General features: G+C 40.8%; 1 protein-coding gene across 5 annotated transcripts in view; it reads left to right on the top strand.

Moving 5' to 3' along the window:
- CWF19L2 (CWF19 like cell cycle control factor 2) overlaps positions 1–16,156 on the top strand; it is a 185,787-nt gene that overhangs the window by 126,722 nt on the left and 42,909 nt on the right. For 2 of the 5 annotated variants that reach the window (XM_059179578.1, XM_059179577.1), the window contains exons 15-17: positions 2,841–2,996; positions 5,450–5,530; positions 10,311–10,412. In XM_059179578.1, the coding sequence (XP_059035561.1) occupies positions 2,841–2,996; positions 5,450–5,530; positions 10,311–10,412 (339 nt within the window). The other 3 variants (XM_059179576.1, XM_059179574.1, XM_059179575.1) reach the window with 3 other exon arrangements.

Here is a 16,156-nt window from a genome sequence, read left to right as displayed (position 1 = left end):
CTGTTAAGCAGGGAGCCCAATGCAGAGCTCGATCCTGGGACCCTGAGATCATCATCTGAACTGAAGGCAGACGCCCAACTGACTGAGCCACCCAGGCGCCCCCAAAGTTAATTTCTTATGTCTTATTCCCATGTGGGTTGGGCAGTTCTCCAAGGCAGATTGCCTGTAGACATTCAGTCATATATCCATATTCCTTCCATGAAAAGGCTATTCTGTGGTGGAGTCCTTCTCTTTGAGCTCCTTGGATGAAAGAAAATGAATACAAAGGCACACTACCCCTTAACTGTTTCAAGTGACACATAAGCCACTTGTCACGCAAGTGGCACTACCATTTCTATATGCATTCCATTGCCCAGAATTAAATATGTCCCCACCCAAGTCCCAGGGAGGCTGGGAAATTATTAATCTTTTTTTCTCTTAGGAAGAGGAAAGTGAAATAGTTTAATAAAAACAGCTTTTGGGGGAAGGGTTTTTTTGTTTTTTTTTTTCAAAGATTTTATTTATTTATCAGAGAGAGAGAGGGAAGAGAGCGATCACAGGCAGACAGAACAGCAGGCAGAGGCAGAGGGAGAAGCAGGCTCCCTGCTGAGCAAGGAGCCCGATGTGGGACTCGATCCCAGGACGCTGGGATCATGGCCTGAGCTGAAGGCAGCTGCTCAACCAGCTGAGCTACCCAGGCGTCCTGGGAAGGGTTTTTTTTTATCTGCAGAAATTAAATTAGAGCTTTGGCAATTGCAAAATTTGAATGATTAATTTTACCATGTAGATATCCAGGTCAATAGTTTATATATTTTTTTATTTTTTATCATAATTTAACCTCATTTGTGTGTGCAATGTCTCCATTAATTTAATTTTATCTAGTACCAACATCAGAGAATTTTTTTTTTTTAAAGATTTTATTTATTTATTTGACAGAGAGAGATCACAAGTAGGCAGAGAGGCAGGCAGAGAGAGAGGAGGAAGGAGGCTCCCTGCTGAGCAGAGAGCCCGATGTGGGACTCGATCCCAGGACTCTGAGTTCATGACCTGAGCCAAAGGCAGCGGCTTAACCCACTGAGCCACCCAGGCGCCCCAACGTCAGAGAATTTTTAAAAGGGGAAACAATCATCTTTAGTCATTTATAATGATTTATCTCATGGTCACCTTATAATGAGATTATAGGTGGAAAGTCTACAACCCCGTAGGCTATTAGCCAAGGCTTTGGGGTTTACCAACAAATGGAGTGTCTGCAGTAAAGAGACTGTGTTGGACTTCTCTGGAGCTGTGGTCAGAAACAAAAAGCAATCCTGTGTCCGTTGCTTATTAGATGTCTTTCTAGTTGACATCAGGTTACAGTTACTTGATTTCTTTTTTTTCCTACTTAAAATGAATATAAAACAGAAAAGCAATGAATGATCAGTAATAAGTAATTATGGCAGACCTGGCAGAATCCCAGAACTCCGGTCCCCTACGCAGCCATAAACCGTCGCCTCTCACCGTTCTGAGTGTCAGCGGAGGCCGGGTGGGGAGTCTGCGCACCCATCTCCACGTGGCTGTCCTGGACAGTGTCTGAATGACAGCCTGGTTGAATCTCTGGGGAGTCGTGCTGAGTGAAGAAAAGCAACCTCAAAAGATGTTGTGATTGCATTTATAGAACACTGGAAATGCTAGGGTTACAGAAGCAGAGAGCCCACTGGCGGCAGCTGCTGTGATGGGAGAGAATGTAGCCGTGAGCAGGCGGTGGGAGGGATCCTCACGGGGCTGGGGTTGCTCTGTCTCTTGACTGTATCCACGTCGATATCCTGGTTGTGATACTGGACTGCGGTTTTGTAATGTGTAACCATTGGGGGAAACTGGGTTAAAGGCATATGGGATCTCTCTGTATTTTCTTCAATGTGATCTACAATCATAATTTTAAAATTTTAAATATTTGAAAGCTATAAATCCACTCACAAATCTAAGTAAAAAATGCTTCTTCCTCCTCCTTAGGCAAATATAGTAGCACTTTACAAACATATGACACTCCACAAAGCCACATTTCAATTTAGGATTCTTTGACACCTTAGTGGTGGTGGGGAGTTGGCTTCTGGCTCCTAGTCTTCAGCCTGGCCCCCTGTCTTCCCCCACTGAAGCCCCTGGCTTCATCCTGCTCTACACAGGCTGTCCCGTGAATCCGTGTGGACGTCCCAGACTGCACGTCTGAGCTCCACAAACAACTGACCCCCAGGCCTATGAGTGTGAAATAACTAAAGAAATAAGCAAGTAAAAGATAGCAAGAAGGAGGGATGTTATATTCTTTGGGAAAAGAATACACTCTTACTTTTCAACTTTAGCATGTTTGACTTTCATACATTTGCTAGGACACGATTCTCTGTGAAAATAGGGGACCACTTGAATGCACAAGGTTACCGGTGAAGGGTCGGCAGACATACATGGGAACCAGCAGAGAGAGATGCTGTGAGCCCAGGCAGACAACTGGCAGGAAATTCCACGCCTACCTTCTAGGAGGACCTTTCTTGGCTTGTGGATATTTTCCTCTGATTTTACTGTCAGTTCCGCATATTTTACTACTTGAGTTTGTTTTTCTCTCTTCCTTTACTTATTTTAGTTTATTGGAACCATTTCCAATATATACGTAAAACTATGCAGAGTAGTTCCAATTTTTAAAGAAATGTTGCTTAAATATGTGAAATTATGTAGTAGATTTAGAAAGTAAAGTAACTATAAGGTAACAGTACAGAATTTAACTGTTGTTTGCTACTTATTTTTTATTTCAAAGGGATTGAGTTTACCTTTTACTGTTTTCATAGTTTGTATTTTTTTCAAGTGCTTTATTTACGTAGCCATGTTCCTTCCTTCAGATGTTCAGAAAATCATTGGTAAAGATGTTTGAAGATAAAGGACTGGACTGCATCTTTTTGGAAACATACATGGGCATGAAGAAGCATGGTCATATGGTTTATGAGTGCATTCCTCTTCCGAAGGAAGTGGGCGAGATGGCTCCCATCTATTTTAAGGTATTTGGGGATGGACTTTGCGTGCGTACTTTTCTGCTACCTTGCTGTTTTACGAATGTGGTTACCTTTTTTCTTGTATTTTTTTTCCTATGTACTTGTATCAGATTCCATCTAAGGAAATGAAGTAAAGCACACAAAAAAAATTCTGCTGTATTACAGAATTCTGTGGAGAGACATTTAGAACTTTGACCTTTAAAAAGCATGCTTATTTATAAGTATGAATAAACTGTCAAGTGGTCATTTATAATTTCTATTTTAATTTCTCATTTCTCAAATGAAAAATAAGGGTTTTCCACTGAAGTACTCTCAAGTCAAAATTATCGTCCTAATTCTAGAAAACCTACTGAAATTCACAAGACCTAAAAATAGTTACATACAAATAGTACAGGTTACAGTTGTTGAAATAAGTTACTGCTCTTTTAGTATTTAATACCTCGTTGTGCTATTTTTCAGAAGAAACCAGTGTCCAACCTTGACGTACATTTTTTGGACATGCAGTTACTAGAGTTTTTAATCAGTCAAGTGTCATTGTAATATTCAGGCAGCTTTTACTGAATAGCATGGTTTGCTACTGAGCTGAATGCAGTGTGTCTTACAGACAAGCATAAATGCTTATGTGTAGAGCCATGTGTGAATTAGTAACACGTGCAGTGAACAAAGGAGGTCATGTTTGCGAAGTGCTATAGAAAGACGTTCCAATGCAACATTTAGACAATACAGGATGGTCAAGTTCATTAATATGGACTGTACATCCCAATAAGAAAGATTATAAAACCTATTAAGGTTAATGAGACAATGAAAGTCTCCTTTCTCTATAGAGATTTTTTCCCCAAGATTTATTGATTTACTTGAGAGAGAAAGGACACATGCATGCATGAGAGGAGGAGAGGGAGAAAGAATCATCAAGCAGACTCCCTGCTGAGCACAGAGCCTGACACAGGTCCTGATCCCAGGACGCCGAGATCATAACCTGAGCTGAAATCAAGTCAGCTGCCTAAGTGACTGAGCCACTCAGGTGCCCCAAGATATTTTTTTAAGTCGGCTCCACACTAAGCCCCCCAATGGGGGGCTTGAACTCATGACCTCAAGTTCAAGACCTGAGCTGAGATCAAGAGTTGGACACTTAACTGACTGAGCCACCCAGGTACCCCTCTCTAGAGATTTTTAAAAACAACTGACTCTTGGATTTTAAGGATTATACTGTTAAAATAGAATAAGCTGGTTAATCCCCAAACCCAGGCTAGTTCTATGTTAAACAGAATCAAGTGGGAAAGAGGTTATTATACTTTTATTAATTTTTTTTTTTTAATAATTCCTCAGGAGAGTCTTAGGTGATTGTGACTGTCGGCATTGAGGTAATAGGGCAGAATGTGAAACAGCCACTGTCAGCTCCTGTTGGGTGACAGAGATGTAGGAGGCTGGGTCACTTCTACACGGAACCCCCTGCCTGATCAGTAAAGATGGATTTACTTGTTCTGACTTCAGTTTTATATTGAATATGCTACCGTCTAGTGTCAACACAAGCACCAGCCCATGACTGTTAAATATGGAACATCAGTATAGCTGATATTTTGAAATTGGGCTTATTTGAATGTTAATTGTAGGTTTAAGATTTGCTTCATTAATAATGATAACTGTACAAAAATGAGAGTATTTTGTACTCATTATCCCGGCTTTTCTACTAAATATTTCTTTGCCATAAATACTAGTTCTGTTGCTTAGCCTAGAAAGTCTTATAATGCCATTTCTGTGTATTTTTTTCTTTCCCTGCATCTTTACTGCTTTGTTATAGGGCCAGAGATCGTTCAAATGCTTGGTTGCCACAGAGCGTATAAATCACTCTTGATATTTGGAAAAGGGCAGTCAAACTAAACAAGTTTATTTGAATAGATTTTTATGAATGAGCTAAGGAAGTTGTGAACTTTAATATTTGCAAACTTACGTTCAATACTAAACTGCTTAGTCTTATTAAGGATTGTGTTTGTCATGTAAAGTTGGGCTTGAAGTCAGTACAAGAATTAAGAATGAGTAAAATAATTATCTTGGTAAAGAAAGGACTTTCAAAAAATCAAGATGGTCCAAATTTATTTTATTTTATTTTTTAAAGATTTTATTTATTTATTTGACAGTCCGAGATCACAAGTAGGTAGAAAGGCAGGCAGAGAGAGAGAGGGTGAAGTAGGCTCCCCGCTGAGCAGAGAGCCCCATGCGGGGCTCAATCCCAGGCCCCTGAGATCATGACCTGAGCTGAAGGCAGAGACTTTAACCCACTGAGCCACCAGGCACCCCAAGAAGGTCCAATTTTAAATAACAAATGAAAGCCTTAACCATTCAAAATAATGAACTATCATTATAATATTCTTTGATTAATTCACTATATTACTTTACTTTTAAACTATCTCTTTGTATTTGCTTATAAACTACTTTTTCATTGTTACATGTCTTTTTCTTAGAAAGCCATAATGGAGTCTGACGAAGAATGGTCTATGAATAAGAAACTGATCGATCTCTCTTCAAAAGACATCAGAAAGTCTGTAAGTGTCTCTTCCCCCCCCCCCCCCGCCTTGTATAAGAAATGATCCTGGTACTTAGGATCTTAGGATCTTCATTAATTTTCACATGATATTTGAGAAAGAGGCCATTTGGCCGAGTGACCAAAGGTAAAGGAGTTCTAAGAATAAGAGATTATTTCCATCCTACTTGGTATAGCAAATGCCTATTTATTCAGATGTTTCTGTGTTATGTGTTCCTGACCTCCTGGCCAGTGCCCGTGTAGTGCCTGTAACTGGCAATGACAGCATCACACTCAGCCGGAGGAGCTTCCGTCCTGGGCTTTGCAGCCCCTGTGGAACATGTGTGAGAGGGGCCTTCTTTTCGCTTGAATTACAATGAGGGAAATATTCTCCTACAGGCTCCTCTTCATTTTCTTTTTCCCTTTGTACAGAGACTCCGGGTAGGTTCCTGTAAAACAGTGGTTGAGTTAGATTATGGCTTCATTATTCTTGGTGAAGTTTCCTAACCACGTTTCCCAGTTAGTCTTGATTTGCTAGATTATCTCTCAGACATTCTATGCTTGAGTTGAATACTCCTGCAATGACCTTTCTCTTTTCTAGAAATATAAATGCAGTAGAACAGAACTGTGGATTCCTTGTTGTTCTTCTATTCATGAAGTTATTTATTGTACAGTTGCTAGTTGAGTGACAGCTACTTACCAGGCACTCCTATAAGCAGTGGAACAAAACAGAGAGGACTGCGGACCCTGTGGGGCTTCGGGTCCGGGTGGGAGGAGGGGCACTCCAGCCTGTACTGTTGTCCCCGGGCTGAGTGTGTGAATGACGTTGTGTTGAGCACAGCTGCATCACTTGGTTCTGTGTTGTTTTGGAAGCTTTTATGCCACGAGGGCAGAGCTGAGTGTTGCAACAGAGACCATATAATCTGCAAAGTCCAGAATATTTTATTTAAATTAAAACTTTTTTAAAAAGATTTTATTTATATATTTGACGAGAGAGAGATCGCAAGTAGGCAGAGAGGCAGGCAGAGAGAGAGGAGGAAGCAGCCTCCCCACTGAGCAGAGAGCCTGATGCGGGGCTTAATCCCAGGACCCTGAGATCATGACCTGAGCCGAAGGCAGAGGCTTACCCCTCTGAGCCACCCAAGTGCCCCTAAATTAAAACTTTAATAAGTTTTTTTTTTTAAATAGGCTGACCCATGTTCTAGTAGATGACACTAGCCTATTTTCCTTCTGTTTCTCCTTTTGGAAAGCCAAACTCCTGATATAAATTAACTGAGGATTTCTTATTACATTTATTGTATCTTAATTAGAAGATTGAAATTTCATTGTATTACTGAAGATAGTTTTAATTCAAAGGTAAAACACTGTCTCCAGCCTTCTTCTCTCTACTTGATGTTGAAATGGACCAGACAATACATTTAAGAACAAAACAAAAGCCATTCCTCCCAAACATCCTCTTTGTTTGTTTTCTGTGATTGTTTTTCTGTGACTCTGTCGAAAAAGGTATCTGACGTAGGCATATTTGTTGTGCCTGAGTTTTTCACTTCTCACATCATCTCCATTGCCATTAAATATTCTTTTATAACCTGATATTAATGGTGTTTGAAAATATTTCCAAGTAGAAATTATAGAAGAAATGTATTATTCTCCATTCATTACTCTGTATATGCAGTTTTCTTACTACCATCTACTACCTATTCTAGATATTAGAACATGCACAGGACTTGGGTTAAATACCTCGAGGGCTTTAATATTAACTTAACCAATATGGAAAATGAGAAACCAGTCTTTGTAGGAATGGTAGTTGTGCATTCTACTTTAAAGCTTTGCGAAAATACCAACAGCTGCTTTTTCTAAGTCACCACCTAGTATCTGCGAGTCACAGCAGAGAGGGAATGAGCCAGATAACCTCTTAGCTTTAGGATTTGGCAATTATGTGGATGGAGCTGTGAAGAGAACTTGTGTATTAGGAATAATTCCAAAGGAGGTCACTTTTTAAGTTAACAAGCTTTCCACTGTCTTTTGAAAATGATGAAAGTGTTTCTGAGCACAAAGTGGAAATATTGACTTACTTTAATGTTATTTTTATTCTGGAAGAACCTCATTATACTTATTTTTCAAGCTCTGTGTCCTTGGTAGTTTCATAAGTGTTTATCTGCTTCATGGGGTGGTGTGATTCACAGCACCACCACCACCCCCCCGCAGGTAGATCCTTAGCTTCTAGCAGAGATTTACATACTGGTAATTCATTCTGATTCTTTTTTGACTTATATTTTTATGTGGTGAGGTTAGCCTTTCTTTTTAATGCCCATTTTTTTTCCTTTCTGGATCTTAATTTCTTTGCCTGCATCAAGTTTGTGTGAAGTTCATCGGAACAAACAAGGGAAATCTGTGTGTTTGTTGCAGAACAGCTGTGTTTTCCTAACTAACTAGTTAAGAAAGGTATTCATTTTTCACAGGGCTATTTTATTGAGATTTCCTGTGAATTCTTCCTGAACTTTTAAGTAGTATGATTTTAAGTTTAATTTTGTAATAACTAATTGAAAAGCACACTTAGGGATTTTTAAAACTGAGGAAGGTCCATGTCAAGGAAACTTCGGGTTTACCCAGAGACCTTCAAACTCAAGGACAGTTACAGGAAGTCAGGAGTGAGATCTGGAGTATAAAAGGGGAAAATTCAAATATTACTGGTGGTTTTGTTGTTTTGTTTTTTACCATCAATGTTTTGCCATAATTCTGTCAGTATCTTTCCCCGCCGTTCTGGCAGGGCGGCAGGTTTTCCCTTCTGTGGCCTGCGGGGAAAGAACAGAGAGGCCCCTGGCAGCTCCTGTTCCTCGTGTACCAGTAGGAAAAGCCCGGCAGTCACATCACAGGCTGTTGAGACTCTTGGTGTGTAAGTTCATTTCCTACTGGTGATGTCATAAATTACCACAGACTTAGTGTTTTAAATGAATGCATATTTATTATCTTATAATTCTGGAGGTCCCAAATAGGAAATGGGTTTCATTGGACTGAAATCAAGGCATTAGCAGGCCTGCATTCCTTCTGGAAGCCACAGGGAAGAATCCGTTTCCTTCCCTTCTCTAGGTCTTAGAAGCCTCCTACATTGCATGACATGTGGTTCCTACCTTGATCTTCAAATCCAGCAGTGTGGGATTTTCCAGGCTTTCTCTGACAGTGACTCTCCTGACTCTTCCTTACAAGTATCCTTGTGATTGCATTGGGCCCATGTGGGCCAATTTCAGGATATCTCCTCCTTTCAGTATCATAAGTTGACTGCACCTAGGAAGTCTCTCTGCCATATGAGGTGATCTATTCATGGCAAATAGGGGATTAGAACACTGACATTTTAGGGCCATTATTCTGCCAAATACAGCGTGATGCAAGCGGAAGGCATGGGCAGCGTCATCACAGATAGCTTCCTCAAGTTCTCCCTTTCTTTGGAAGTACTGTCGGTTAGTTGATGTAGTTCTGTATCATTGTAGCCATTCCCACTCATGACTCACAGGTGGTTGCCTTCTTCAGATGACAGAAATATTCTCCCGGAGCCTTCTGTCCTTTTTTCTTTGACCACCATGTTTGGACAAAGCACTGTTGTTTGGAAGACAGAAGAGGCTGTAGTGTTTGAAGAACCTTCTCTTTGCCATGCATTGGGTTAGGCCCTTTACGTGCCTTCTCCTAGTTCATCCTTCCAGTTGTCATGAGAGTCAGAAATGTTAAATTACTTGCCTGGGGTTACAGAGGTCTAAGAAGCAGAGCTGTGGTCGACTCCTTGACTTTGTCTTTTCTTCTCTAGGGTCATACATGTTTATCGTATATTAAAAATGTAAAAATACAAAAAAAACCCACAAAGGCACAAAATAGCTACCCACTTCTCTGCATTTTATGTTATAAACTATTTTGTAAACTGATTTTTTTCTTACGCTTTTCCTGTAACATGAACAACTCTTTCTAAGCCCTAATTTTAACTGCTTTATATTATTTCATGATGACCACTGTCTTTCCACCATACTGTATTATCTCCTTCCAAGTCATGCCTTCTCAAGGACACAATATAAAATACATACAGTTAAATAAATGTGTGATTCAGTGTCAAAAATGCGTAAGTGCCAGCTGTATATTAGGATCACGACCCAGTTGCGTAATGTGTAGTGACAGAATTAGGGCTTAGAGGGAAAACTTGCAAGGAGACTGATCTACTTAATTGATAAAGCCAGAAATTATGGACTTTTTCCAATCAAGGTAGAGTGTGTGTGTGTGTGTATAGAAAGGAGAGAAGAAAAGATAATACTTAATCCTGGATAAACTTTGAGATGAGGTTGATGAACTATTATTAAACCCATTTTTTCAGTTAATCAAAAAAATGTGATTGGGTTTAGTTTATCTTTGGTAAATCAGTAGTAGTAAAGTCTCAGATTATAAACAAAACTCTATGTATATGGGTATGCCTCTCCCTGTTCTGCTTTGTGAGGGAAATAAAAGAAACCATGTCCTTATTCTCTTTGTAGTCTAAGGAAAAAATTGGTACCTTTTCTTTCCTGTTTTCCCCAAAGACAGGAAAATAGTTGGTTTTGATTATAATTGCTGGATGTTATGAAGAGCTGTCTGGCTGAGAGGTTACCAAATGAAATGTTTCACTTTGAGAGTTAGGTCATTGCCTAAGTATTTCTAGAGTTGGAAATTTATTATATATATTTGTCTTAGAGGGGTGCTTAATTACTGTCACGTCTCAGAGCAGGAGCAGGGACTCAGGAACTTCCTGAGCCGGACTGTGCTCATATGTGATTTATCTGTTTGTTTAGGTGCCCAGAGGCTTACCTTACTTCGCTGTGGATTTTGGCCTCCAAGGAGGGTTTGCCCATGTCATTGAAGATCAGCACAAATTCCCTCATTACTTCGGAAAGGTATGCTCACAGCTTGAATAAAATTCCAGAGGTTAGCAATTTGGTAACACTTTTCTTTCAAAGGGAACTCGAAACTTTGGGCACAATATAGAGTGAAGATGGGGAGTACTGTTCCATCCAGTTTTTAGAGGAAGAAGCTAGAAACTATTAAGAAAAGTATCCCAGAATATTCCTAACAGTCATGATTGTCACTGGGCAATCCAGCATTTACGGACACGGTCCGAGAGCTGGTGGCTGCTTTCCTGTGGAGCCAGCCAGCCTTGTGCGGGGAAGGGGGACGACCGTCCATGCTCTCAGCGAGCTGCTGGTGAGCCGCGTCCTGTTTGGAGCGCTCCGTTCTGGAGCTGTTGTCGCTCTGGTCACCTCACGGATGAAGAGGCTGAGCTTCAGACAGAGCCAGGGGTGCAAGCTCCTCTCGTTCGTGGTTGCAGTCGACCCCTCATGCACAGTGAAGCACCTTGTGGTCTGAGAAGAACATACATGTCGTCTCGCTCATACACGTCGTCTCGCTCCGTTCCCAGGTGCCCAGGCTGGTGTGCAAAGGTCGCTCTAGACTGCCGGTACTTGTTGTCATGGCACCGTGCCCTGCGGGGTGCAGCCCGTACGTTCAGGGCCTGCTGAGTATCTGGGAAGTGTGTAAGTTTGTATCAGGGACTGGAATGAAGATCATGTGACCGCTGGAGGAGTAATACAGTCTGAGCAAATCATAGTTCCAGAAGTGCCTTTTTAATCAAGTGTAGCTCAGGCCTTTCTGCTCATGTTTTCCAGAAATTATTGTCTCCACTGGTCCCTTTGTTTGTTTGCCAGTGAAGAAGGTTTCCTTTTCCATGAAGCTTTTTCTGAATTACCCAAAAATAGACTCCTCTGTTTTTGAGTCTCCATATAGTCTGCTTTGGTGTTTACCTCATCTGCTTTCTAAGATGGCTCTGTGCGTAGTTTGGCTTTTCTTCCTCAGCCCCACGTTCTGGGCTCAGTTCTCGGAAGGCACCTAGCTGTATGCCAGTTCTCATGGTATTCCCCTGCGGTACTTGGTACTCGCTTGAACACGGTAGGTCCTCCTGGTAAACAGTAAAGATGTTGTCCAAGATCTCACCACACAGCCGTGTAGGAGACTGAACGTGCAGAATTTAACTGAGTCCAGCATTTTCCTGTGTCGCCCTCTACGCGTTACGTGTCTCCCCCACTCCCTTGTGTGCATGGATACTTGCAAGCCTAAGTCGCGTTTATTTCTGTAGCTAACAGCACAGGAGGAGAATCATGAGGAAATCATGCATGATAATAAGCAGACTAATGAAAATCCATTTCTTACAGGGCCTTGGAATGTGACTTTTAAATGAAGGTGATTTATAATTTTTCATTCTTAGTTTATTTAGATTAGTATTAAAGTATGATTTTGTTTCCTGATAAAAAATCTCCAGCTAATAGTGGAAGAGGGCACCTGGGTGGCTCAGTTGGTTAAGCAACTGACTTCAGCTCAGGTCATGATCCCGGAGTTAGGGGATCGAGCCCCACATCGGGCTCCCAACTCCATGGGGAGTCTGCTCCTCCCTCTGACCTTCTCCCCTCTCATGGTCATTCTCCCTCTCAAAAAAATAAATAAAATCTTTTAAAAAATAGTGGAAGAAGCTTGCTTATAAATATACAGGGTGGCAGAGAGAACATGAGCCTGAACTTGGTCTGCGGTCCAATAGCACAGTTCATAGTTGCTGCGTGTTGGTTACCTTCTTCCCACACCTTTCCCAGAAGAGCTCAGAAGGACCAAAATAAGCAGATTCCACCCTCTCTTTCTGCCCTGCGCTCCTCTCTGGCGGATGTACTAACAGGCAACAAAATGGACACATTACGTGACAGGAGACACAGCTAGCACTCCTAGAATTAGATGGTTTGCATCGTTAGAACTAATTGAAAATGAGGATTTTTTTCCTCCCAAGTTTTTATTTAAATTCCAACTAATTAACATACAGTGCAAAAGTAGTTTCAGCTGTAGAATTCAGTGACTCAGCACCTGCATATGACACCCGCTGCTCAGCACCACAGGTGCGCTCCTTCATCCCCATCACCTGTGTCCCCCACCTCCCTGCCACCTCCCCATCAGCTGGTTCTTTCTAGTTAAGAGTCTGTTTCTTGGTTTACTTCTCTGTTTTTCCCCCCGTGTTCATTTGTGTCTTTAATTCCACATCTGAGTGAAATGGTACGGTATTTGTCTCTCTCTGACTGACTTATTTCCCTAAGCATTATACTCTCTGGTTCTATCCATGTTGTTGCGAGTGGCAAGATTTCATTCTTTTTATGGCTGAGTAATATTCCACTGTGTGTGTGTGTGTGTGTGTGTGTGTGTGTGTGTGTGTAGACCGCATCTTTTTTACCCATTCCTCAGTCGGTGGACGCTTGGGCTGCTGTTGCGAGTGACAAGATTTCATTCTTTTTATGGCTGAGTAATATTCCACTGTGTGTGTGTGTGTGTGTGTGTGTGTGTGTGTGTGTGTGTGTAGACCGCATCTTTTTTACCCATTCCTTAGTCCGTGGACGCTTGGGCTGCTGTGAACATCAGGGCACATGTGCCCCTTCGAATGTGTAATTTTGTATCTTTTGGGTAAATACCTAGTAATGCTATTGCTGGTTTGTAGGGTATTTCTATTTTTAGCTTTTTGAGGAACCTCCATACTGGAAAATAAGATTTTTTTTTTACCTGAAACTAATATTTATGTAAAATTTGAACATCCTCACAGAGAACTACTGTTTAGTAGCAGAATAAACAGAAATAGTTTCCTTCTGTTTTCAGACCTGCGTCTGTATTTTTCTCCTTCTTTACAAGGAAATCATTGGTGGGATGCTGGATATAGAACCAAGACTCTGGAGGAAAGGGATCCGGGAAAGCTTTGAGGATCAGAGGAAGAAAGCCCTGCAGTTTGCTCAGTGGTGGAAACCATTCGACTTCACCAAAAGTAAAAAATGTTGAGTCATACCTTTCATTTTTTAAATTTCTTCTTCAGATTCCTTTCAGTTTTATTTCCATTGTCTCTAACTACACTACTGACCTTATGGCCAGAGGAGAAAAAGTCACGCGCTGGGTCTCAGACACCCACGCATCACTGGGTCGTGTTTCCTGTCTGCCTTGTCCCGCAGACTGCACTGTAGTGACTGGGCAGGGGGGCCCCGCCCACGTTCCTTTTCTGTACCTGCTACGTCTTGTGTTCTGAACTGTGCAGTTGAAGACGTGGAAAGACTTTTCTGAACAATTATCTGGGAGTTGTAGCAGATCATTGGTTCAGAGGGAAGTGGGTCTACTTCAAGGTTGTGAAGACTATTGTCTGAATTCTCTTGAATATTTTAAACCAAATTGGCGTATTCAGCGGTAATTGCAATTTCTTTTCACAGCATCTTATAGAAAGGCTCTTACTTTTCTACCAGTCGTCACGGCTTTTCTATTTTATTAAAGGAAAAAGAATGTCCCAGGAATAATAAAGAATTCAGTGAAGCATAATGTGTTCATGATTTGTTTTTATTTTTGGATTTTTAAATAGTGTCTTTGAATTTGGGGAATTTTAAAAGGTAATTGTTCCAAATAACACAATTGTTTGGGTTTTGAAAGTTGAAAATTTAAGCCAAGCCGTCACTTTGGGATTGTATTATTACAAAATCATAAGTAATGAGAGTATTCTAAATGTCCGGAGCCCCATCTGTTGCCTTGCACTTGATCTGAGCTGCTTCATTTTTCCTTTGTTCTCACATTTGGCGTCAGTAGGAAGCCATGTACTTATAAAATATGACCATGCTGTAAGAGTGCACCTATTTTTTTTTAACATGGAAGATATTTCTGTTGTGACTGGTTTTCAAAGATCCTGGGTTTTGGAGCTGACCGTTGACATCTGGTCATGAAATGTTGATGACCTAGAATCAGTGTGGTGCATACTGCGGAGTAAATGCTAACTCTCTGCGGGTCTTTTCCACGTTGGCATCAGGCTCTTTCCTGGGTGTGTTAAAAAATGTTTATGTCCCAACTGTAGTTTTAAAATTTCACATGTAAGTTGAAGTTTAATGGTTTCCATTTCTCAATATTTGCAAGTTGAATTTAATTATAATTATCAGATAGATACTTAATAGTGTTGTAAAGTAAGTAAAGACTGCTGTTTCCAGATTCTTGAGCTTTACTGCAGGGCCTTAGAGGAATGTATAATGATTATTTATTTAATCTGTGAGTTAACAGTTGTTTGCAGGGCACTTTGTTTTGTGCTGGTAGCGCAGGAATGAAAGAAAAGTACTTCCCCTCCTTTATGGTATAGTCTAGTGGAGAAGGAGAAACGTACATAAATAGTGTCAGCACAAGAGAAGTTCTCCCCTGCTTTTTAATTTAAATTCAGTTAATTAACATATAGTGTATTATTTGCCCCAAATGTACAGGTCTGTGGTTCACCAGTCTTAAACAGTTCACAGCACTCACCATATCACATACCCTCCCCAATGTCCATAACCCAACTACCCTCTCCCTACCCCCCATCTCCCAGCAGTCATCAGTTTATTTTCTGAGATTAAGAGTCTCTTATAGTTTGTTTTCCTCTCTGGTTTGTCTTGTTTCATTTTTTCCTCTCTTCCCCTATGATCCTATTGTTTCTTTTTTTTTTTTTTATTTAAAAGAAACAAACTTCATGATTCTTTAATTTTTTATTATGTTAGTCACCATACAGTTTTTCGTACAGTGTTCCATGATTCATTGTTTGTGTAAAACACCCAGTGCTTCATGTAATCTGCACTCTCCTTAATACCCATCACCGGGCTCACCCATCTCTCCACCCACTCTCTTCTAAAACCCTCAGTTTTTAAATTCCACGTATCAGTGAGATCATAAGAAAATTGTCTTTGTCTGACTTATTTCGCTCAGTATATAATACCCTCTAGTTCCATCCACATCATTGAGAATGGCAAGATCTTATTTCTTTTGATGGCTGCATAGTATTCCATTGTATATGTATCACATCTTCTTTATCCATTCATCTGCCTATGGACATCTGGGGTCTTTCCGTAGTTTGGCTACTGTGGACATTGCTGCTATAAACATTGGGGTTCATGTGCCTCTTCGGATCACTACATTTGTATGGCCAACTAATCTTCGACAAAGCAAGAAAGAACATCCAATGGAAGAAAGGCAGTCTTCAACAAGTAGAGTTGGGAAAATTGGACAGCCACATGCAGAAAAATGAAATTGGACCATTTCCTTATACCACACCCAAAAATAGACTCCAAATGAATGAAAGACCTCAATGTGAGACAGGAATCCATCAAAATCCATGAGGAAAACACAGACAGCAACCTTTTCGATTTCAGCTGCAGCAACTTCTTTCAAAACATGTCTCCAGAGGTGCCTGGGTGGCTCAGTGGGTTAAGCCTCTGCCTTTGGCTCAGGTCATGATCTCAGGGTCCTGGAATTGACCCCCACATCGGGCTCTCTGCTCAGCAGGGAGCCTGCTTCCTCCTCTCTCTGCCTGCCTCTCTGCCTACTTCTGATCTCTGTCAAATAAATAAATAAAATCTTAAAAAAAAAAAAAAGTCTCCAAAGGCAAGGGAAACAAAAGGGAAAATGAACTTCTGGGACTTCATCAAGATAAAGAGCTTCTGCACAGCAAAGGAAACTGTCGACAAAACCAAAAGACAACGGACAGAATGGGAGGAAATATTTGCAAATGATATATCAGATAAAGGGCGAGTATCCAAAATCTATAAAGAACTTACCAAACTCAACATCCAAA

This window comes from Mustela lutreola, chromosome 1 (assembly GCF_030435805.1).
Source record: "Mustela lutreola isolate mMusLut2 chromosome 1, mMusLut2.pri, whole genome shotgun sequence".
In the NCBI taxonomy this organism is placed as follows: domain Eukaryota; kingdom Metazoa; phylum Chordata; class Mammalia; order Carnivora; family Mustelidae; genus Mustela; species Mustela lutreola.
This window is presented reverse-complemented; position numbering and strand designations above follow the sequence as displayed.